The following is a 24,802-nucleotide window of genomic DNA, read 5'->3' on the forward strand; positions in this document are numbered from 1 at the left end:
GGCTGGGAAATTAAGGAAGAGAGGGTAATAATCTAAGCTTTGCTCTGAAAGATGAATATGAGTGGGGCACCTGGGTGGCTCAGTGGCTGAGCATCTGCCTTTGGCTCAGGTTGTGATCCCAGGGTCCTGGAATCGAGTCTGTATCAGGCTCCCCACAGGGAGCCTGCTTCTCCCTCTGCTTATGTATCTGCCTCTCTCTCTCTGTCTCTCATGAATAAACAAATAAAATCTTAAAAAAAAAAGGATGAATATGAGTTATCTAGGTGATATGGAAAGATTGAAATCTACACGGTAACCAGAAAGAAGAGAAAATGCAAAGACATTACAGGGGATGATGTATTTAAGGAAATGAAAAGGCCCGTAATGAGGGGCACCTGGCTGACTTAGTTGGTAGAACATGTGACTCTTAATCTCAGAGTTGTGAAGTAGAGCCCAAGGTGGGGTTAGAGTTTACTTTAAAAAAAAAAAAAAAAAAAAAAAAACTAGGAGAAAAAGAGAAGAAAAAAGGGAGGAGGAGGGGGAGGAGGAGGAGGAGAGGAAGAAAAGGAAGAAGAAGAAGAAAAGGCCAGTAATGAAATTATAATGAGCAAGGGGGAAAAGGAGCATGAAACAAAGCTGAAGAGGTAGGCAAAAGAGTATTGCAATCACTGGCTGTATGTGGAGAAAGGATTAAGAGTGTAGTCAAAGAAGCAAATTTTACAGGTGGCTTGAACTTGGAGGCAATAAAGATAGTGAAATGGATGAAATTGAGATTTACTTTGGAGGGAGAATTGGAAGAATCTGTCATTGACTCAGCATGCAGCAGTTAGGGAGAGGGAAACACAGAAAGCTTTGTAGGTTGTTGGCATGAAAACTGTAGGACAGGGGTGCCCGGGTGGCTCAGTCGGTTAAATATCTGCCTTTGGCTCAGGTCATGATCCTGGGGTCCTGGGATAGAGCCCCACATGGGACTCTCTGCTAGGTAAGGAGCCTGCTTCTCCCTCTCCCTCTGCTGCTCCCCCGCTTGTGCTCTCTCCCATATTCTCTCTCAAATTATTAAAAATCTTTAAAAACAAACAAAAAAACAAACCAAAAAAACCTTGTTGGACAGTAGGGCCACTGAGATGGGTAACACTGAAGGCAGAAAAGAGGAAGGATAAACACATCATTAGTTTAGGATATGTTGATTTCAAAGTGTCTATGAAACAATGAAGCGGAAATGGTGACTAAGGCTGTTGGACACTCAGATTTGGGCCGCATCAGACTCATTTGAGCTAGAATACAAAACCAGATGTTGACAGCATGGTATTTTAGCATAGACCTGGATGAAATGACCCAGGGAGAGAGCAGAACTCTGGAGAACTAAGCTACAACGGAGTCCTGTAGAACTAAAATATTTAAAGATCAGGTATTAAGACAACAGGCAGCAAAAGACACTAATAAGGAGCAGCAGCCAGCATACTAGGAGGAAAAGAAATGTGAGAGAAGCCAAGGGAAGAAAGCATTTTTAGGAGACAGTGGCTCCCTGTATCAAATATTGATTTGAGAACTGAAATATACTCACTGGCCATGCAGCATGGTGATGACCCTGTTGCTGTGAACGCACAAAATGGTGTATGTGTAAATTACAAGAAGATTAGAGACAAGGCTTGAGTGGGTTAAGGAGTAAAGGCTAGAACAGAAACATGAAGAGCCTTGAATGCTAAGGATTTGGATTCTACTCTGTGGGCAATGACAACTATTAAAATTCTGAAGTAGAGTCCCATGATCTATCTGTGCTTTACAAAAATAACTCTAGGGATCCCTGGGTGGCGCAGCGGTTTGGCGCCTTCCTTTGGCCCAGGGCATGATCCTGGGGACCCAGGATCGAATCCCACGTCGGGCTCCCGGTGCATGGAGCCTGCTTCTCCCTCTGCCTGTGTCTCTGCCTCTCTCTCTCTCTCCCTGTGTGACTATCATAAATAAATTAAAAAATTTAAAAAAAAAATAAAAAGAAAATAAAAAAAATAAAAAAAAAACAAAAATAACTCTAATAAGAGTAAGAACAGGCTGTAAAAGGAAACTAAGAAATGCTCAGTTAGAAGGCTTCTTTAGGAGTCCATGAAATAAAAGACGGAATAGAAATGGAAAAGCTGAGTTGTTACCTTGCTGTTAGAAGAGGAGTTTGAGGATGATGATACTTTTTCTGGGCTCTTAGATTTGTCTGCTTTCCCAGGCTTCTCTATGGTCTCTTTACTGTCATGTGAAGACTTTTGGGATTTATCCAAAATGTTAATTCCCAAAATCTGAGCCACTTTGTCCAGTTCAGACTGCTTCTTTTCTGCCTCTTCTGCCTCTTGTCGAAGTTCTGCAATGTCCTTCATAATGTTATCCTGAAGCCGACTCACTTCCACCAGGAGTGGGTCTTTGTGGCCATCCTTCTCCCTTCGTTTCTTGCGTAGCATTTCTCCTGAGTAGTCAAATGTCAAAAAAGAAGAAACACAAGGAAAATAGGTTAAGACAAGCCATTTTTCTGTCATAAGTAGTAATCTCCCAAGTTTATGGTCACAAAATCTTTTCCCTTAAAACATTTCTTCCTGGGATCCCTGGGTGGCACAGCGGTTTGGCGCCTGCCTTTGGCCCAGGGCGCGATCCTGGAGACCCAGGATCGAATCCCACGTCAGGCTCCCGGTGCATGGAGCCTGCTTCTCCCTCTGCCTATGTCTCTGCCTCTCTCTCCCTCTCTCTCTGTATGACTATCATAAATAAATTAAAAAAAAAAAATTAAAAAAAAAAAAATTAAAAAAAAAAAAAAAAACACATTTCTTCCTAAAAGCAAGACAGACTCTCCTTCCACCTGGGCTAGTTTAGGTGAAGTTTCTTTCCTTTTTTTTTTTTTTTTAAAGATTTTGTTTTTATTTATAAAAGTGGGGGGGGGGTGGATAAGGGGAAGAGGCAGAGGGAGAGGGAGAAGCAGACTCTCCACTGAGCCGGAAGCCTGATACAGGGCTTTGCTCCGGGACTCCAGGATCATGACCTGAGCTGAAGGCAGATGCTTAACCAACTCAGGCACCCCCTAGGTAAAGTTTCTATGGAGGATAAAGGATGAGTGATAACATTATCTCTTATGGAGGAGTTACTAGCTAAGGAGTTACAGGCAGCTTCAGGAACTCCATGAATCCCCAAAATGGTATATATGTTTGTATGCGTTTGTCCTTGTGTTGTTAACTATGAATCCAGGTACACCTGGGTGGCTCAGTCAGTTAAGCATCCAGCTCTTGGTTTTGGCCAGGTCATAATCTCAAGGTCCTGGGATCGAGCCCCACACTGGGCTCCATGCTCAGCCTGAAGTCTGCTTACATTTCTCTCTCCCTCTCCCACCCTGCCATGCCCTTGCTTTCTCTCTCGCTCTCTCTCTCATATAAATAAATCTTTAAAAATCAAACAATGAATTCGGTGGTAGTCTTCTTCAGAAAACCACAGTATTGTTCATGGGGCAAAAAACATTCAGCCACATATTTGACTTTATCTGATTTAAGGACCCTTCACCAGTACCTACATTGAGTGTAAGGTTTTGCCTCAGGTTCACCTAATGTTACCTCCTATTCCAAACTCATGGTCCTGATGAAATAATCCTCTCAGGATTAATATCTAAATTTTTCATCCCTAAACAATCTAAACCCAAACAGAAGAAATTGTATCTCCTCCCACTCTGTTCTTCCAGACTCTCATCAAGCTGTAATATTTAGAAGCCTTGTTATGTTCTTTCCTCAGTGTGGATGTGAATTCCTAAAAGCACAGATGAAGAAATGGAATCAGAGACGCATTATGGAACATCTTTTTGTGCCAAAAAGAAGTACTCCAAAAATGATGGGAACATATTAAAGGACACAGTAATCAACTTAAAAGGGACTCCCCTGTCCAAATCTGGGATACTTCGGCCATGAAAATAAATGACAGTAAATTACTGTAACTTGTTAAATGAAGAGTCCATGAGTTCATACTGACAAAAATGGATTAATGAATGGAAGAAGAGGGATGGACAGGAAGCTCTTTATCACAGTAGAAAGCCAACTAATAAAGGCAGAAGAAATGATGAGATTAAAAAAATCACTATTTAACGACCACTATAATAACTGATTCAGTCAAGAATCACCAATGAATGCTAAAACTAGTGAGAGGAAATATGAGGAGTAACTGAATATTTATTCCTATAAGCATCTTTCCTATAAGTTATTTACTAATTATAAAGGATAAAATAATAACTTTCCAGTGAAGAAACCATTGAAGACAGCACCTTAACCAAATGATCAAAGTTGACATCACCAGTAACAGGACTGAAATCAACATCTGATAAGAACTCAGCATCACTTCTGTGATGTTCCTGTCAAAAATGTATAACCTAAATATAATTATAAGGAAGCATCACACCAACCAAAATTAAAGGACATTCTACAAATATGTGACTTTTCTTCTAAAATGTCAATGTCATGAAATACAAAGATTCAGGAACCGTTACAGAAAAAGGAGAGTAAAAGAACATGACAACTGAATGCAATGCATAATCTTGCATTCTCTTTTGCTTTAGGGATTAGGACAATCAATGAAATAGAAATAAGACCAGTAGATTACCATTACATTATAGTTAACTTCCTAATTTTGGTAAGTGTACTATGGTTATGCAAGTGAATTCTTTGTTGTTAGGAGAATGTTCACCTTCACAATTTTTAGGAGTAAAATAAATAAATAAATATCTAAAACTTATAGAATTCTATAATAATATCTAAAACAAAGAATTCAGGAAACACACACACACACAAAGACTGAGAGGGGAGAAAAAGGATAGAATACGATAAAATGCTAATAATCATAGACAGAGAACATCTGAGAATTCTTTACACTATTATTGTAACTTTTTATTGTAACTTTTTTCTAATTAAGTCAAAAATTTTTTTAAAGTATAAGGCTTTAGGTCACTGAACCTGTCTAAGAGTCCTCACAGCTCTCCATTTGGATCTCCTACTCAAGTTACTGCAAAAAGGCAGTCATGCACAGGAGTGTCTGATACCTTGTTGTTTGTGAAGCCTCTCCAATTCGGTCCTGAGGTAGTACATCTTCTTCTGGCGAGCTTCCCGGTCACTCTTTAGCTTTTCCCTCTCTTCAATAACCTGCAAAATACAACATCCTTCAGCCTCCAACATCCTCCCTTTTCTTTTTTTTTTTTTTAAAGATTTTATTTATTTATTCATGAGAGACACAGAGAGAAAGGCAGAGAAGCAGGCTCCATGCAGGGAGCCCGATGTAGGATTCAATCCCGGGACTCCAGGATCACGCCCTGGGCCAAAGGCAGGCACTAAACTGCTGAGCCACCCAGGGATCCCCCATCCTCCCTTTTCTATTGCTCTCTTCCATAAGCCTTTATGGTAGATGATTTCAGAACCCAAGGATCCCAATGTCTGCATACAAAAGTTCTGACTTTATAGCAAAGGTGGTATTTCATTCTGAATAAAATTATCCAGAATAAAATTATCTTTTTCTGAGCTACATTGCTCAGAAAGCATTATTTTTATGTAGGGAAACACTATACTATTTTTTTCAGGGCGGGGGGCTAGGAGGGGCAGAGAGAGATAGAGAATCTCAAGCAGGATCCACACCCAACATGGAGCCCAATGTGAGGCTCAATCCCATGACCCTGAGATCATGATCTGAGCCAACATTAAGCATCAGATGCTTAACCGACTGAACCCTCCAAGAGCCCCAGGAAGCATTACACTATTAATATTAACCTAAAGTTACTGACAGCAACTATTAGACAGTGATTCTGAGCTCAAAGGGAGCCAACAAGAAGGAAACTAGTAAGTGTTATAGGGGACACACTGTGTTAGTTGCATTACATGTATCATCTTATTTAATTCTCATGACAATTTTATAGTAAGAAAACAGAAGTTGTGAAAGATCAAGTAACATATCCAAGGTCATACTATTAAGAAAATTTAAAATCCAGATATATAAATAAAATAAAATAAAATCCAGGTCACATATAGCCAAAAGCCCACAGTTTCAACTGTATTACTACTATTTGATGGAAAAAATATATATAGCTTGTCTATAATGGACTAGTGTGGAAAACCTGTTTATTATCAACCCTGAATTAACTGCTAGGTTCTTGAAGAGGAAGTAAAAGGAAAGTACTCAGTCTCCAAACGGTGTCTGTGCAGTCTCGGGTTTTGGTTTTGTCTGTATTGAAACAGTCCTCCTCCTTCCCAAAAGACTGAAGTTCAGAGTGTCCAAGTACAATGAAACATTAAGAAGAAATGATTTTTATCTTCTCAAGAATTAGCTAAATTTCTTTTAAACTGAAAAAAATGATTGGCCCTTCAATTTTTCCTTTTTTTTCTCCTTAGGTTTTCCTTATTTTATTAGTAAACCAAATTTATACATATTATTTTTTTGTTCCTAAACAAAGTGAGTTGTTACTAAGGACCTTTAAAATTAAGAGTATGCATTAGTTTTTCTATTTGAAATCTATTCTGTATTCTCATACCTACATAATTTTTATCTGTTGGTTTTTCTTTAAATTTTTTATTTATTTGAGAGAGAGGGAGAGAGCACAAAATGGTGGGGGGGGGGAGGGGGCAGAGGGAGAGCGAGAAGCAGGCTTCCACCTGAGCAGGGAGCCCAACACAGCACTTGATCATGACCTTCTCCGGATCATGACCTGAGCTGAAAGTAGACGCTCAACTGACTGAGCCACCCAGGCGCCCCTACCTGCTGTTTTAAAACATCTAGAATTATTCTATCTTTACCCCAGTCACTGCTCCCTTTCTATACCTGAGAACACAATGAGCTTTGTAGCATAAAAACTATTTTTTTGGGATCCCTGGGTGGCGCAGCAGTTTGGCGCCTGCCTTTGGCCCAGGGCGCGATCCTGGAGACCCGGGATCGAATCCCACATCGGGCTCCCGGTGCATGGAGCCTGCTTCTCCCTCTGCCTGTGTCTCTGCCTCTGTCTCTCTCACTGTGTGCCTATCATAAAAAAAAAAAAAAAAAAAAAAAAAAAAAAAAAAAAAAAAAATTAAAAAAAAAAACAATTTTTTTAAATGTCATAAAAAAATGTTGTTATTCCTAGACTCTAATAAGCCAGAACAAGCAAAGCTTATTTCTTGGGTTAAATTCCAAGCAACAACCAGGTATTAGCTTTCAACCCACATAATCACTATAGGAAAAAGATCTGAAATTCACTAAGAGAGAACAGATTTACGATTCTCCTTCAGCCAATCCAATTTTGGTTCCTCACTCCCTAACAAGGTCATATTGAAAACTTCAGAGTTTTCAACTCCTACCCATAGTGTTTAAGTCCAGAAAGTTAAAAAAGTCAATAAATCACAGTGGGGGATGCCTGGATGGCTCAGTCGTTGAGCTCAGGGTGTGATCCTGGGGTCCTGGATGAAGCCCTGTATCAGGCTCCCCGTGGGGAGCCTGCTTCTCCCTTGACCTGTGTCTCTGCCTTTCTCTGTGTCTCTCATAAATCAATCAATCAATCAATCAATCAATCAATAAAATCAGAAAGAAAAAGAAAAGAAAAGAAAAGAAAAGAAAAGAAAAGAAAAGAAAAGAAAAGAAAAGAAAAGAAAAAAAGAAAAGAAAAGAAAGAAAAAAGAAATCGCAGTGGGACCCGGGGCCTGGATTTAGTTTAGTACTAATGAAAAAACATGAAAAAAAAGAGAAGATATGTACATTACTTAAGAGTGAGGACAGCAGCCTCCAAAAACTTTAAGTAAAAGAGCCTTAGTCCCTATAAAAGACAAATATCAATTTATGTCAAAATAGGAAGGCTCAGGCACACAATGCCCAAAACTAATATTCACCTTTTGCTTCTGGGAAGCACGGTTTTTCTCATCAGAGATCTTCTCCGGATTGTATCTTATGAGTGATGGGATAGACACCTGGACAGGCACCTGAGCAGTAGGAATTGAGCCTAGCAATGACTCCTCCTGCTTGGGCTCATCAGGAGTCACTGTGGGGATCACACGGAGATTGGGACGGCTACGAGTAGCTTGTTTGGTAACGGGCATTACCCTGTGTGGTTCAGGTAGAGAGTGGTTTGATGGTTGAGAAGCAGGGTACATGGGCCACCTCGAGGCTGCATATGCCATATAGTGTCTATAGGCATCAAAGGAAGCAGGGGGAATGGCAGGTCCCTGGTAGTTTGGAGGTATCCGAGCTGCAGCAAACTGAGAGGCCCTCGGCATGTGAAACTGAGATAATGAAGCAGGATGTGGAAGTCTGATGGGGGCAGATGGCGCTGATGGTAACATGCATCTGACAGCCACAGATGACTGAAACCCACTGCCAACTACCTCTGGCCCTGCAATATGACCCACTGATTGGTCAGACTTCAGGAATGGGGGGCTGTTTTTTGTGAGCAGGTAAGGATCTACAGGGGAGACTGGATGTGGATGGGACACCTCTGGGGAGTGTGTATTGCTATGGTGTGCTTCCCTGCTCTCCAGTCTGTGAGAATCTGAGGAGTGCCGATCAGCTGAGAAACGATGGTCAACTGAGGAACAGCGGTCTGCTGAAAAGTGCCGGTCAACTGATGAACGGTGGTCAGCAGAGGAACGTGATGGTTTTTTGCCATGAAGTCGTTCCTGGGTACGGGCGGCCAGTTTACTAATCTCTGCTACCCCAATATCCAGCCCTATGGTCTTGAGCAAGTCATGAATCTTGGCATATTCTGGATTGGTCTCTTCTATTGATTCTAGTTTTACAGCTGGAGCTGAAGAGGGCAAGGGGCTTGCCTTCTGTCTCAAGACTTCACCATCAGAACCCCCAAGGGGCTTTGGTGGCGATTCTGCCTTTAAATCCTCTTCTTCATCCCCATAGAGAAATTTCTCCTCATCCTCAATGTCAGGGAAACTACGGCGCCTTTTTTCCTGTGTACTGGTAGAGTCTGCCAACATGCTCAAAATGCGGGAAAAACCACTGCCATCCTGGCTAGCCCTCTCATGGGGCAGCAAGAAGTCTGTGTGTCGCTCAGGCCCCTCAGCCTTCATATTCAATTTCTCCTTGTGGCACAGAAAATTTCCAAACTTCTCTCTGAGAGGACTGTTGTCTTTGGGCATCCCAGGGAGGGGACCCCATTGGTAGAGGTTGCCCTGAGGTTCCTTCAGGGTAGTCTCTACCATAGTCCCCTTATTTTCAATCTCTGAGGCAAAAGCAGCAATAGCACCACTTAGTGGAAGAGATGGGTGACCAGAGTACACAGGGTGATCCTGGCTGGAGCTGGTACTGCTGGAAAAACTCTCAAGCTGCAAAGACAAGCACAACTGATTTAGCCTTTATGCAGAATCTCAGAAAACTAGTAATTGAGGTAAATATTTGGTTCTTCTTGAACTAATAGAGGAATGATAAGTATGAATGAAAGGGAGGTACAGTACCCTTAGTCAGGTTGAAGATTCAGGTCTCCACCTCTCCAAATGCTTCAGATGAAGCAAGGAGAACAGGAAATAAGGCAGATTGGCATGAATCCTCACTTTTGCCCATCTGTTGTAAACTTTACCAAGAAATATGAATTCAAAAGGACTTTAGAATGCTCTAGCTAGTTTCTTTTCCATGGGTCCCTCAAAGGAGGGAAAAAAAACAACATATAAAATTGAAGCTGCTCTGGCAGAAGTAGGATCAGAAACTGTGAAACCCTTGATCAGGCCTCCCCTTGCTTCCTTATGTGCCTTCAGAAACCTTTGGCTCCTAAGAGAATAGCTAAAAACTAGTGATCATGCTCATCTTTTCATAGACAAGGAAAAAAATATCAAAGCCCGAAATGGTCAGGTGACTTGCCTAAAAATCGCACAGCAAGTTGGTGGCAGTGGGACCAGAATCAGAATCACATGATTTCTGATCTAGTATCTTGCCACTCATAGATCTTTTCTCTAAAGAGAAATTAGGAAAATTCAGATAATCTCCTCCTTTTGCCCTTCAAACGTCATTTCCAAGACATCCATATTCAGATTCCTACAGGACTATCCAATTTAAAGAAAAAAACTTATAATAAATACTCAAAAATGTTTATTTAGAAAGCCTAATATATGACAATAGAAGCCGTCTACTGATGTATTTACAAGGCCTACAGTTTCCTTTGGAGAATCCTGGAAGATATAGCTCATAGGCATAACAAAGTTGGTCCAGAATATATCACAAAGATTCCATTACGGGCACCCCCCCACCCCAGGAAAGTAACCAAGTTTTAAGATATTAGGGGGACTAGCAAGAGACCCTAGAAGAAAGGCAGCAGAGACCTGAATAGAAGGCTCCATGTCCACCTCAATCCGTTTCTTCAGAATTGACTTCTTGGGCATCACAGATACTTCCTCAGGCCGATGTAAAGAATACCCTGGCTCCGATGCTGTTAGAACCCCTGACAGTCCAGGAATGGGACAGGTAGTGTCACCACCATCAACTCCAACCAGCTCCTGACTCAGGCTCCTACTCCGTTCCTCCTCTTCCTCTCGTTTTCGCCTGGCAAGGTCCAGCTCTCGAAACTCAGGATCTAGAAACCTAGGGCTTGGGCTTCTTCTACGTTGTCGATAGTTGCGGGTCCCTGATGTAAAAGTTGTGTGATCACCTCCCATGCTATGTATCTTCTCTGTGTCATCATAACGGGGTCGTTTGGCTTCCCGGCTCCTTTCCTCTGGTCGTATGGCGTAGGAGCCTTTGAGTTTATCTCTATTCCTTTCTGTTCCCCGCAACAGCTCATCATGACAACTGACATGGGGACTATAATCAGAACGATGCAGGAAAGTTTCTCTTGTCCGGTAGTCCTCATCAAGTTGTCCTAAGAAGGGACTAAGAGGTCCCTCCTCCCGGGAAATATATCTTTCAAGACCTCGAGAGCATTGGGAACTTCGAGTGAAGACAGAATCATCAGTCAGGTCATCCCTGAAGAAAGAGACAAGCATCACTGAATACAGTAGACTTGGAAAGAGCAAGACCAGACATTAAGAGCCTGACATTCATCCCTGAAGAAAGAGACAAGCATCACTGAATACAGTAGACTTGGAAAGAGCAAGACCAGACATTAAGAGCCTGACATTCCGCAGAGGGCTACAGAATACTTAGGACAAAACACGATAATCATGAAGTCTAAGAACAAACCTATGGCACATTTCTTCTCCCTTTCCCCAGGGCACAAGTAGCATCAGCCTCTAACCAACGGGAGATATTACTAGTCTGTCTAGACAGAGCTCTTAGCCTAGAGCTCTTTGACTAGGCTTTGGGGATGAAAAATATCACACGAGTTTGGGAGATGTGAAAATACCACTACCAGACTACAAAAAGCAACACAACACAACTCTGCACTAGCTTAAATTCTAGCTCTTCGTTACCAAGAGTGTGATCTGAGTTAGCACCATCAGTATTACCTGGGAACTTTTTGGAAATGTCGATTCTCAGGCTCCATTCAGGCCTACTGAATCAGAATATGCATTTTAATAGGCTCTTCAGGGGATTTGTATATACTTTAAAATTTGAGAAACACCAGGCCAGATCAATGATTTTCAAGCTATGTTCTACAGAGATTCTGAAGACTGTTCAGGAGCTGCTAAAGGAAGGACATGCTAAGAAAGCAGGGGACACCTGGGTGGCTTAGTCAGTTAAACATCTGACTTTGGCTCAGGGTCCTGGTATTGGGCCCTATGTTGGGCTTCTTGCTCAGCAGGGAGTCTGCTTCTGGCCTTCTTCCCTTCCCTCCACTCATGCTCTTAATAAATAAATAAAATCCAGAAAGGAAGCAAGCAAGCACAGTCTGCATAGCTCTGAGCCTTCCACAGCAGTGAAACTGTACTAGCCACAATTTTATCTGTTTATGAGGTAAAGTTCTATATATCATTTGGAAAAGAAGTATTTCACTCTGGGAAACATTTTTTTTTTAACTACTGAGCTATACAATTGGCATGATTTTCTCACATGTTTTAGAAGGTTCTCCAATGCTGTATTTTGCTAGTTCATATATTAAAAACCATAAAATACCTTCACAGACTGTCTTATTCCCTCTTTTCTACTTTGCCTCTATTCCAAGCACTCTGCTAATCCTGGATCTGGGAAAGAGCATGTGATGGTTTGGCTCACAATATATTTTTATTTCACAGAAATAAAATGGTCTTGGACCTTTGTTACATGAAGATAAAAATATAGAATAGAACTGTCCCTTCAGTTCAGAGCTCTATACCATACACAATAGTCCTAATCTTTTTGGGTACTGTGGTCATAGAGCTTCTACTGCCCCCCAAAAAAGTTTCTGATTTAATCACAGAGAAATAAAGATCCTCCAGTACTCTGAGCATACAACTTTTAAGTAATCCGAATTAAAAAATTTTACACGTCACTCACATTCCACTCACAGTTTTCTGCAGTTTCTAGTACTTGCCTTTATTTTTTTTTTCAAGTTTCTAAGATATCTTAACTTTTCTTTCATTTTGTTTTTTAGTTGCTTTCTCTGGGACTGAGTTAGCAGAACATCAAAGGGTTGCCTTTTCTCATTCACCAGTCTTGCCTTTGTTCAGTTTCAGACCCAGGTAAGACCTACAAATAACTTTATGAAAGACTTTAACACCTCCTCTAAAAGAATGCCACCCATGAGGATTCAGGTTCTTATAACTCACCTCCTCCCCAAGAATCTAGGGAATTTTGAGGTTTCCATAGAGTATAAAATAGTAAAAAATGGGATTGAACCAAGGATGATCTCTGAAAAGCAAACCTAACTAGAGTAAAACATTTTACTCTATAGGTTTGTTAGCCATGAACATACCTATTTCCAGGGAGGAACATGTGTGAGTTATTCCATTGCTATACCACCATCTACCATAAAAAAGTCTCTGATTGGGACACCTGGGTGGCTCAGTGGGCGGGTGCCTGCCTTGGGCTCAGGTTATGATCCTGGAATCTGGGATCCAGTCCCCTATCAGGCTCTCTTTGAGGAGCCTGCTTCTCCCTCTGCCTGTGTCTCTGCCTCTCTCTCTCAGTCTGTGTGTCTCTCATGAATAAATAAAATAAAATCTTAAAAAAAAAAAAAGTCTCTGATTGTATTAGTGTAAGGGGGGGAAAAAACAGGCTCCACAGGTAGTGGCAAATTCATCCATACTTCTGTGTTCAGCTCTGCACTAGAACTATTATATATTACCACTAAATGACATACTAGCTCAAGATCTAATACAGTCCTAAATATCAAGAAGCTAGAAATAACAAGATGACTCCCAGAAAGTCTCAGTCCAGACTTGTAATCTCCAGCAAAAGGAGGCAAAAAAAAAAAAAAATGAAAAAAGACACATCAACAGTTAAAAAAAAATGAACTATCATGTAAACATAGGCTTATTAGAAGCTCATGTCCTCCTTCCTCAAGTCTCCCAAAGGATAAGAAAAAGAACTGGCTACAGTAAAAGTAAGCCCTACAAAAGGCTCCATAACCCTGCAGCTCAGAACAGTCTGGGGACACACTCTCTTTGAAATCTTTAGTTAAGTCCAACTCTTTTCTAATATAAGGTCTATTTATTTAAAAAATTGTTAGATGTGGGTGATGGGTACATGGGGGCTCACTGTACTAAACTACTTTTTTAAAAAAATATTTTATTTATTCATAAGAGACAGAGAGAGAGAGAGGCAGAGACATAGGCAGAAAGAGAAGCAGGCTCCCTGTGGGGAGCCTAATATGGGACTCAATCCTGGGACTCCTGGATCACACCCTTGGCCCAAGGCAAGCGCTCAACTGCTGAGCCACCCAGGTGTCCCTAATCTACTTTTTGTTTTTTTAAAGATTTAATTAGCTTTATTAAGCTATTCATGAATTGGGTAGCATTTCATCTAGCAAGTAGAGGAGAACTCCCTCTTTGTACTTTTGTATTTATGAATTATATTAAATAAGTTAAAAAAACACATATGATAACATATCCACATAAAAGTTTGTATACCAATTGTTCATAGCAACATTATTCACAATAGCCAAATAGTGGAAACAACCCAAATTTATCCATTCATTCATCACTGATGAATGGATAAACAAAACACATATAATTAAATATTACTGAAAGTAAAAAGGAATGAAGTACTATTATATGCTACAACATGAAGGGATCTAAAAAAAAAAAAAAAGAAAAAAACCATGAAGGGGTCTTGAAAAACATGATGCTAAGTAAAAGATGCTAGTCACATAGGACCATATACTGTATGATTCTATTTATATGAAATATCCAGAATAGGCAAATCTATAAAGAAAGTAGATTGATGATAAGCTAGAACAGGTGGTAGGTTAACTAATAAATAGTTAAGAGTACAGGTAATAAAAACTGTTCTAAAATTGATCGTAGTAGTGGATTCACAACTCTATGAATATAGTAAAAGTCACTGAACTGTACACTTTAAAAGGGTGAATTTTATGGTATATGAATTATAGCTCAATAAAGCTGTTAAAAATGTATATGATAAAAAAAAATAAGAAAAAAAGATCCTCCAGAGCCCAAACTTCCCAATCTTTCTCTGCTGATTCCCCAAAATGCTAGAAGAAAACTGTGTGCTTCTGTCTCTTCCCTAAGGCAAATCGGAGGGGGAAAATCCTGCTCCTTCAACCTCTGTCAGGGCAAGGAAGAGTTGAGAATTCCATGAATGGAACATACAATGTGCAGAGTACTTGGCTGTTAACAGGGGAAATTGACCTCACATTCACAAATCACAAGCTGACTGCCTTCATACAACATGTTCCCTTTCCAGAATAAGAGTAATATACACAGAGCTGCCAAGGTGAGAACATGGACAACCCTGGTAATTTGGCTGTAATCCAAAATGGATATCAAATTTAATATATTCAACAAGGGCAGAGAAAGAATACCAGGGTCCCAGGTAGGTATTTATTTATTTATTTTTAAAGATTTTATTTTTTTTTGAAGATTTTATTTTTAAGTTATGTCTACAACTAACATGGGGCTTGAACTTCCAACCTTGAGAACTGTAGAATGCCCTACCCAGGGAGCCAGCCAGGTGCCCCCAGGAAAAAGTGTGAAATACCTACATACAAAAGATGGAAATGGCCTGTTTCATTAGCTGAAGATAGGACACACAGTCAGAAGGTATCCTGAAAACACCAATGGTCCTATGACCTGGTTTTAGTAGACAGTAATTATCCACCAAACCATACTGAACAAAAGTACAGGGAACAAAAAATCTAAATAATGGACTGGTTCTTTTCTTTTTCTTTCTCTTTTTCTTTCTTTCTTTCTTCTTTCTTTCTTTTTTTTAAAATTTTTATTTATTTATGATAGTCATACACATAGAGAGATAGAGAGAGAGAGAGAGAGAGAGAGGCAGAGACACAGGCAGAGGGAGAAGCAGGCTCCATGCACCGGGAGCCCGATGTGGGATTCGATCCAGGGTCTCCAGGATCATGCCCTGAGCCAAAGGCAGGCGCTAAACCGCTGCGCCACCCAGGGATCCCTCTTTCTTTCTTTCTTTTTTTTTTTTTTTTTAAGTAATCTCTATGTCCAACATGGGGCTCAAACTTACAACCCTGAGATCAAGAGTGGCATGCTCTACGGACTGTGCCAGCCATGTGCCCCATGGGTAGCTCCTTTTAGAACCTTAATCTCATTTTCTCTAAAATAGACTTGTCTCTCTGAAACACATGATTCTGGGTCCCAAACTCCCTAAAAGGAAAATCTTAATTTTTACAACTTAAAAAAAGACAATTGGCTCTCTGAAGCACATGTGCATAACAAAGCTTATGGAAAGGGGAGGTGACAACCTACACCTAACCAGAGGAAATTCTAAAGTTACCTCAAAACCTTAACAAGGAAGGAAGGAAGTCACATCATGCACCACCTACTCAATCATCTCCCAAAATAGAAGCAGCCAGAAGGGCAAGGGCTTTTGCCTCAATTAAGGGATATAGTCACATACCTTAGAGCCCTATCTTCAGAAGCTATGTTATATGACCTAGAACTGTCCTGCCTTGCTTTGCCACATCAAATTGCCACTGCAGCTTTGAAGTTAATATTACCAAAGGGTAGCACCAGTCTTCAGACTTCCTGCCCAGCTGTCCCCCACCTGTCTATGTTCAGTGTACCAATGCATGGACAGTCTCAGCTTTAAGGAATGTTACATTGATTTGTTGCTACTGCTAATTATTTGCGAAAACTCCTAGTATGCTGGGCAGAGACCATAACAGACATGGTTCCCAGCTCTGAGTGCTTTCCCTATATTCCCATTCTTATTTACTGACTTTTATGAGGTGAGACATACCTAATAGGATTAATTACTTCCCATATATAGTTAAGTTCCTAATGCCTGGGGACCTATATTTAATAATCCGTGGAGTGTATCTGTCCTTCCTTAGCACTCAACAACTATAAACTAATAACTGAAATTAAACATTTTTAAAGAGCTTTAACTTTCTATTAATGCTTTTTTTTTTTTAAAGATTTTATTTATTTATTCATGAGAGACACACACAGAGAAGTGGGCTCCTCGCAGGGAGCCCGATGTGGGACTCCATCCCAGATTCTGGGATCACGCCCTGAGCTGAAGACAGACGCTCAACCGCTGAGCCATCCAGGTGTCCCAATGCTTATATATTTAATATTGATACATGTTAGACATAAATTTAACTAAACTCTGAACCTATATTTCAACCTGATCAAGCTTAAAATAACACCATTAAAATAAGATTTCCGGGATCCCTGGGTGGCGCAGCGGTTTAGCGCCTGCCTTTGGCCGGGGGCGTGATCCTGGAGACCCGGGATCGAATCCCACGTCGGGCTCCCGGTGCATGGAGCCTGCTTCTCCCTCTGCCTATGTCTCTGCTTCTCTCTCTCTCTGTGTGTGACTATCATAAATAAATAAAAATGTAATAAAATAAAATAAGATTTCCTATTTTGTCCAGAACTTTTCTTTGTAGAAAGGATCCTAGTTCCAGTATTTTAGAATCCTTATCATCTCAACTGTTTTCCATCTGGAGAACTCTGTTTCTGTCCCCTCAGCTTTCCAGTTGGACCAGGATGAACATTCTAAAGTCTTTTCTTCTACGTCATTCTTTCAGCAACAGAATCATCAGTATACTCTCCCCACTCAGAAAGCCTTTTCCAATGCTACACTTTGTACCAGACACAGGGCGTAACTTCAATGCTGGCACCACTCTTTCAAACACATTATTCAGAAAAGAGCAACTTTTCCACCTTCCAGCACTATTATAATGTGCCCTGCCTCAAATGAAGCCTACCTGTCCACATCCTCCAGATTATCCACTGGTGACCCCAGTCGATCACTAAGCCGCCGCCGTTCTGGTATGCCAACACAGAAATGGTCATTGCCAACAGTGATCCTTAAGCTCTGTTCCAAAGAAGAGTCAGAACGCAGACCAGGAGAGCGTCTCTACAAAAGTAAAAAATAATGCAATAGTCTATGGGATCAAAACATCCTTATACCCAAAATGCACTCCTCCTTAGTCATAAAGTTGTTGCTCAACAAGGAAAGAAATGGCTATGGTAAGATACTACTCCAAAAAAAAAGCACATTAAAAAAAATCTTTTTCTTAGATGAAAGACCATACTTCCAACTCTCCCCCCATCAATGAACTTTCATTCTTTCATTTACTAGTACTGGGCATGGGACTACAAGAGTAAATTTAGTCTGTTCTCAGAATCTATACATTTCTAGCGAAGCAAGCAGGCAAAAAACAGGTGTTTTTCAAGTTCTTCTGACAGTGGTTAAGTGCTATAAAATCATTAAAACATGGTAACAAAAAAGAGATTAGGGAAAAGGAGCTAGTTTAGATAGGATCATTAAAGAAGGCTTTTCTGAGGTGATACTATTAAACCTGATGCTTGAATGATGAGATGTCAGCCTCGCAAACAAATGAATAAATATTTCAGGCAAAAAGGAACAAGCTCTGTAGTGAGCTTAGCATGTTTTGGGAAACAGAAAGGTAGCCAGTGTGACTGCAGTGAAGTGACAGGAGAGACGAAGCAGCGAGTTAGGAAATCTGGATTTTATTATCAATGTAGTAGAAGCCCCAGAAAGATTTCTAGCACAAGAGTGACATGATCTGACTACATTTTTCCTCCAGATGCTTGCATTGCTCATACTCTCATCTCATTTAGGTCTCTATTAAAGTCACCTTCCCAGGCCTTCCCTGGCTACTCTACTAAAAAAAGAATATTAACTCCTTTCTCTGTTTTTGTTTTTTCTTAGTACTTAATCCCATTAAACATGGCAACATATTTCACTTCTCTCTCTTATTATCTAACCTCCCCATAGAGAATATAAGCTCTATGAAGAGTAGGGGTTTTTGACTTCACACGCTGTATCCCCAGTGCCCAGAACAGTGCCTAACACATGGTAGATGTCTAATAAATACTTCTCAAATGTATAAAATGGAAGATTTTTAAAAAAATTATTTTGATTGCTGGGTACAGAATAAACTGGGTGGTAACAAGAGTATAAAGGATCCTAATGCAATAATCCAGGCAAAAGGACTTAGACTAGGGAGGTGGCAGGACAGTTTGGGGGATGTATCTTGGAGGTAGAGCTGAGAAGTTAGATGAGGGGACTGACAGCATGGACTTGGGAGAAGGGAGATGATCACTGTTTCTGGCTGGGCAATGGGTGATGTCATTTACTGAGACAGAAAAGCCTGGAGCATTGGAGAAAAGGGAGGTTATGGAAACCAGTATTCAACTTTCTTTGCTTCTTCTGTAGAACCGCTTGCTTTCTCAGACTATAGTTGCTCAACTATGAAAATCTTAATATAGTGACAAGTCCATTCATCTATGACCAGAGTACTTTGGTACTTTGAGTACTAGATGTACTTTGATGCTTTTGGAGGACCACCCAAGAAAACAAGACTTTGTCATGGGGTTTAAAAAAGAATGGTGAACTGAAAACCAAAACAAATTCCAAAACACCAGTCGCAGGCCAGAGATGGTTTGGTGAGAGGTCAATTTTACAACTAAAATTTTTAAGATTTTGTTTTGTGGGGCACCTGGCTGGCTAGAGAGTGGGACTCTTGATTTCTGGGTCACGAGTTCAAACCCCACACTGGGCTTGGAGCCTACTTGTAAAAAAAATACATACAGATTTTATGTTTTAAGTAATCTCTCCACCCAACGTGGGGCTTGAACTCGCAACCCTGAGATCAAGAGGCACACGCTCTACCAAGCGAGCCAGGCGAGCCAGGCAGGTGCCCCTAAACTAAACTTCTTAACCTCATGCTCTGTCCCTTTATAACTGTTAAACTCGTGGGTGTCAGGAACCAGGCAGTAACGGACTGAATCACAGCTATGCCACTTCTTAGCTGTGTGACACTGTCACCTCTCTGGATACCTCAGCTACTCAATAAGGAACAATTTTCACTGCCTCACCTCAAAAGGCTGTAGGTTTTGAGTGTTCAAAAGGAATGTGTAAAGTGAAGGGCTGAGCATTAATCCTGCCACCAAACGCAGCAAGTGGTGGTAGTTGTCACAATGCGGGCACGCACAGCTCCTATTTGCTAGCAGTTTACACTCTAGGCGTCTGTGCTGAGGGGATGTAGGCAAACCCTAACTGGCCACAAAGACACTTCAGCCTTCTGTCTAAGATGCACGGGGCAGCTCAGGTCTAAGGGGATACCAAATCACGCAACTCCGAGAAAATATCGACTACTGAGCAAGTACCAGGCACAGGGTTTTTGGAGGACCTTCTCCTCACCCTGGCAAACTTTTCCGCATTTCACCTCCAGTGAGAGGAACAGCCTACTGCTGAAACGGCGCACCGCCTCCCGACCAGGCGCCCGTCTGGGTCCCGAGTCCGTTACTGTGCAAAAGAGGATCCCGGGGCTGACAGGGCACCTCCAGGTTCGGGCGTCGCCGAGGGAGCCCCTGGGGGGTGGCGGGCCTTTGATCCCGGGACTCCGGCCTGGAGGCCTCCGGGCGCCGGGGATGCGGGCGTTCCTGGAAGCGGGAAGCCCGAGCGAGGGGGCTGGGGTGGAAGAGGGGGTCTCGGTGGAGGGGTGGGATTACCCGGCTGCCGCTGTCGCCTGGATGGTCTCCGCGGCCGTCCCGGGAGAAGTCGGCGCGGGACTCCCCCCGGCTGCTGCCTCGGAAACCGGCCGAGCCCGGCGGGAAGAGTCGGCGGCCCCGCGGCGGCGACGGGGAGCCGCGACGGGCCCGCGGCGGGGACGGGGAAACGCGACGACCCCGCGGCGGGGACGGCGAGGCCCGGCGGCCGCGGGGCGGGGACGGGGAGCCGCGGCGACCCCGCGGCGGGGACGGCGAGGCCCGGCGGCCGCGGTGCCCCGAGGGCGAGCGGGGCCGGCGAGCGGGGTTCCGCGACGAGGAGGAGCCGGAGGGCGGCGGCGAGGCGCGGCGAGCCGGGCCTGAGGAGGAGCCGGAGCTGCGGCCGGCGCGCGGGCCGCCCCCGCCGCTCTCCTTAGGCCGGTGCGAAGAGACGGAGGAGCGGGCGCCGCTGCGGTACATGGCTCCGGCAGCAGCGGCCACGGCTGCGGCTCCGACCCGGGGGCGCCCCGGACGCGGGGCCCCAGCGCGCCGCCGCAGCTGCAGCCCCGGCCGCCGCGGCCGCCACGCGCCGCCCCCGCAGCCGGAGCCGCCCCCTCCCCGCGGCCCCGCGCCGCCCCTGGGGCCCGGCCTGGCGCGCGGCCGCCGCTGGCGGTTGGACGCGCGAGCACGCGTCCGACACACCCCCCGCCCTCCGGGGCTCCCCGCTCCTCCACTCAGGGAGCGGCCACTGAAGCCCGAAGCGGGGAGGAGCGCAGCAGCCCGGGCGAGGCACCGCGAGGGGAGGGGAAGCGGAGCGCGCGACCTGGGCCCCGCACGCTCCGCCCCGAGCCCGCAAGATGGCGGCGGGTGAGCCGCCCACTTCCCCTCCCCCGGCGGCCACGTGACCCCGGGGGCCTCCGAGCGGGGAGCCCCTGGCGGAAGGGAAGGGATTCGCGGCCGCTGAGCGGGCTTCTCCGGGGATGCTCGAGGCCTTGGGACGTGGCAGGAGCGTCCTCGCCCTTGCCCTGACCCCCAGGCCTGTTCATTTACGTGGGGACAAGGAGTGGTGAGAAGCTACGGGAATATAAGTAACCCCAAAACGTTAGGTCTGGCCCAGGTATGGCAGGAACGACCACCGACGCCCCGGCCCCCACGGAAGCCGCGCCATGGCCTTCGTTTTACTTTCCGTTTTGCCTGATTTCTGGCGCTGGCAATTGGGGGTGGGAAAGTGAGGAATGGGGATGAGTTGGAGTAGGGGAGGCGGGTGAGAGTCCAACCCAAAGCAGACATCAGAGTAAGTTTGTTTGCTCTCTCAACCAGAATGCTTGTGGTCGTGGCCCAAGGGTCCATATCCTGACAGGAGGCCTGGAGAGGATTTGGTGAGCAATTCAGAACCCCGGGTCGATGAGCGGGGTTTTCCTGGACGCCCGGCAGTAGGCCCCCAGCCCCGGCCTGCAAACTAAAGAAAAATGTCAACACAGGAAAGGAGAAAAACAGTGGTCCAAACATGAAAAAAAGTTGACCCTAACCGAACTCTTCCAAACAAAACAATTCATTGACGGTTTTCATAAATGAACTAGGAACACAAAACCTGAAATCGGTATGGAAATCAGGTTTCTGATTCCAAAGCAAAGGCAGAACAAAAAAACTTTTTTTTTTTTTTTAAAGATTTTATTTATTCATGATAGACACACACAGAGAGAAGCAGGCTCCATGCAGGGAGCCAGATGTGGGACTCGATCCTGAGCATCTGGGATCACACCCTGGGCCGAAGGCAGGAGCTAAACCACTGAGCCACCCAGGGATTTACCCCCCCGAAAAAGTTTTTTTAACCATAAAGGATTTCCACTCTCTAACGTATATGTTTCCATGTTAGATTTTAAATATATCTAATTCCACGGGTTTGTATAAGGCCATTTACTTATAGCTCAGTAAAAATAAATTTTTTTTAGTAGGTAGTTTATTTCTTTAGTTTTTTTTTTTTTTTTTTTTTTTTTTTTTTTTTTTAGATTTTATTTATTCATCCATGAGAGGCAGAGACATAGGCAGAGGGAGAGGCAGGACTCAGCCCCAAGACCCCAGGATCAGGACCTGAGCAGAAGGCAGTCACTCAACCACTGAGCCACCAAGGTGCCCCAGTAGGTGGTTTTTCTTGCACTGAACTTACTTCACCTCTTAACATTACCTGCTTGCTCCCCTGGGCATTTGAATTTTTGATTCCTGACTTGAGTTTCATGGCTTAAGGTCTTCATCATGTCAAGGTTATTAATATATTCCACATATTTTTTTCACACTTGAATGATTTTGTTTTCCATATTTAGTTTATCTGGAATTTTATGTGTGAATCCTTACATAATCTATTAAAATCTAAAATTACTTTTCACAGATGGACAGGCAATTTTGTTCAAACATGAATTGGGATTACCTGTATAGTGGGAAGCAATAGTGAGGGAATGAGTGAAACTTGCCAAATGCTTATCATCTACATCTCATTCCAATTCTGTTTTCTTTTAGTTCTGTAATTTATCAATAAAGAGAATTTATTAATAAGATTTCTTTGTGAAAAGAAAATACCAGTATCAATGATAGAAATAAAAGAAAGTAAAGCAATATGGGAAAGTGACGGCTTTTAACCAGAACGGATGAATTATAAAGTTTCTATACAGTTTAGAACATATTTCATAATGTATCCTGTGCAACAGAGACCTCCACTCAGAGATTCGATTATACCAGCTAAATAGCATAAAAGGCCTGTCAGAGTGAAAATGGGAAAAACTCCTCCTCAAACTATAACCTAAGTCCCGTTTTTGTAACAATAAACTTTCTAACTGTCTACTTCCAAACAGCAGGCAGCCCACATGACACACTGTAAGGACAGATAACCACTTCTCCAGATGAAAGCTCTCTGAGGTACAAGTCCCATGATACTTGCTTCAGTTGTTTTCCAGGAGCTAAGAGGCCACTGCCATCTGGTTCAGATGGGTCAAGAAATTCTTCCTGGGCTTGCACAAATGTCCTCAGGTGACCTTTGACATGGAAGAGCCTGAACTCTTCACCCCCTGATCATGTCAATACTGTACCTTCAAATAGGCCACATATGAAGAAACATGATGATGGATTGCGCCTGCATAGATCAGCAATTCCTTGAACTTTAGTCACCCTTTCTAGCTTCCAGTCACATCTACCTGTGCTCTCCCTAAAATCTCATAAATTCTCAAGACCCCTTCTTACAGGAAGGGAGCTTTGAGACTTGTTCTCCCATCTCCATGCTTGGCTGCCTTGCAAATAAATTCCTTTCTCTGCCACATATCTGCAAGTCTTAGTGATTGGCTTGCTGCACTTGGGGCAAACTGAACTTGATTAGGTATGTAAGTTGACCTGCCATGTAAGATAGTCCAGGGGCACCTGGGTGGCACAGTCAGTTGAGCATCTGACTTTTGGGTTGTAGCTCAGGTCACGATCTCAGGATTGTGAGATGGAGCCCTGCCTGGGGCTCTCTGCTCAGCACAGAATCTGCCGAAGACTCTCTCCCTCTTCCTCTGCCCCTCCCCCTGCTCTCTTGCTCTCAAAAAAGTAAATCCTAAAAAATAAAATAGTCCAGAGAAGATGATTTTCATCATCTCTGGCTTGGTGAGATTAGGAGATCTGGGAATCTGGCAGACCTTGGCAGAGCTCACTGGTATCTGTCTTTCCACTCATTTGGGGCACAAAAAAGGATACTCCCTTCCCTCTTTCAGAAAGGGGGCCGTGTGATTATTTTTATCCACGACAGACTGAATGGAAGCACTTCCAGGCCCTATCAGGAAAGAATAGTTATAAGATTCCACGCTCTGTCCTCCCTTGCTGTGGCAACCAAGGAAGATACGTATTCCAGATGGTACTGCCTGTCAGCCTGGGTTCTGACTGTGTAGAGCAGAGTACCACACCCTACCCTTAGCTGAACATATACCATGAGCATGAAATAAAGTTTTGTTGTGTAAAACACTGAGATTTTTAAAAAATATTTTATTTATTTATAAATAAATAAATCTGAGAGACACAGAGAGGCAGAGACATAGGCAGAGGGAGAAGCAAGCTCCCTTCAGGGAGCCCGATGTGCAAATGGATCCCAGGACCCCAGGATCACGACCTGAGCCAAAGGCAGATGCTCAACCACTGAGCCACCTAGGTGCCCCAACACTGAGATTTTTTTTTTTTTTTTATGATAGTCGCACAGAGAGAGAGAGAGAGAGGCAGAGACACAGGCAGAGGGAGAAGCAGGCTCCATGCACCGGGAGCCTGACGTGGGATTCGATCCTGGGTCTCCAGGACTGCACCCTGGGCCAAAGGCAGGCGCTAAACTGCTGCGCCACCCAGGGATCCCCAACACTGAGATTTTGAAGGATAATTTCCTACCACAGTATAACCTCCCCAAATGTGACTATTATGAAGTTGTTTTTTGGTTGTTTTGGGTTTTTTTCTCATCTGCATTTTCTGACTTTTGGGTTTTTATATAATTTATAGACAATAAAAACCCTATAAAATTATTTTGATGAAAAAATAATTTAAAATATGGGGCATCTGGCTGACTCAGGTAAAGCATGCAAGTCTTGATTACAGGGTCGTGAGTTCAAGTCCCACACTGGGTATAGGGATTACTCAAAAATAAAATAAAAATAAAAAATCTGCCAGAGGGGTATGCCCTGTCTTTATTAGCCAATATGTGAATGTTGATTACCCACACTGAAGAACTGTTAATAGGTCCAGATACTTGGAGCCACTACATTTTAAAAAAATTTTTAAAGTTTATTTATTTTTTAGTCATCTCTATATCCAATGTGGGACTCAAACTCCAA

The 24,802-nt window shown here is 43.1% G+C and overlaps 1 protein-coding gene and 1 long non-coding RNA gene across 30 annotated transcripts in view; one reads left to right on the forward strand and one right to left on the reverse strand.

Moving 5' to 3' along the window:
• The window catches only part of LOC119876873, a 50,258-nt gene extending 31,941 nt beyond the window's left edge, over positions 1-18,317 (forward strand). For 5 of the 23 annotated variants that reach the window (XR_005367723.1, XR_005367724.1, XR_005367734.1 and 2 more), the window contains one exon: positions 3,733-5,133. This is a non-coding gene — a long non-coding RNA (uncharacterized LOC119876873). Of the gene's footprint in view, positions 1-3,732; positions 5,138-12,442; positions 12,531-14,540; positions 14,845-16,976 lie in introns of those variants that run through there. The other 18 variants (XR_005367726.1, XR_005367739.1, XR_005367733.1 and 15 more) reach the window with 15 other exon arrangements.
• Positions 1-20,447, reverse strand: part of CRIP3 (cysteine rich protein 3) — a 54,583-nt gene extending 34,136 nt beyond the window's left edge. For all 7 annotated transcript variants that reach the window (XM_038554144.1, XM_038554143.1, XM_038554140.1 and 4 more), the window contains exons 1-6: positions 19,992-20,447; positions 17,216-17,367; positions 10,257-10,896; positions 7,827-9,269; positions 5,027-5,126; positions 2,124-2,428 (exon numbers count right to left, since the gene is read on the reverse strand). In XM_038554144.1, the coding sequence (XP_038410072.1) occupies positions 2,124-2,428; positions 5,027-5,126; positions 7,827-9,269; positions 10,257-10,896; positions 17,216-17,367; positions 19,992-20,447 (3,096 nt within the window). The remainder of the gene's footprint in view (positions 1-2,123; positions 2,429-5,026; positions 5,127-7,826; positions 9,270-10,256; positions 10,897-17,215; positions 17,368-19,991) is intronic.
• Between the last annotated feature and the right edge of the window lie 4,355 nt (positions 20,448-24,802).

The sequence above is a fragment of the Canis lupus genome, chromosome 12 (assembly GCF_011100685.1).
Source record: "Canis lupus familiaris isolate Mischka breed German Shepherd chromosome 12, alternate assembly UU_Cfam_GSD_1.0, whole genome shotgun sequence".
NCBI lineage: Eukaryota > Metazoa > Chordata > Mammalia > Carnivora > Canidae > Canis > Canis lupus.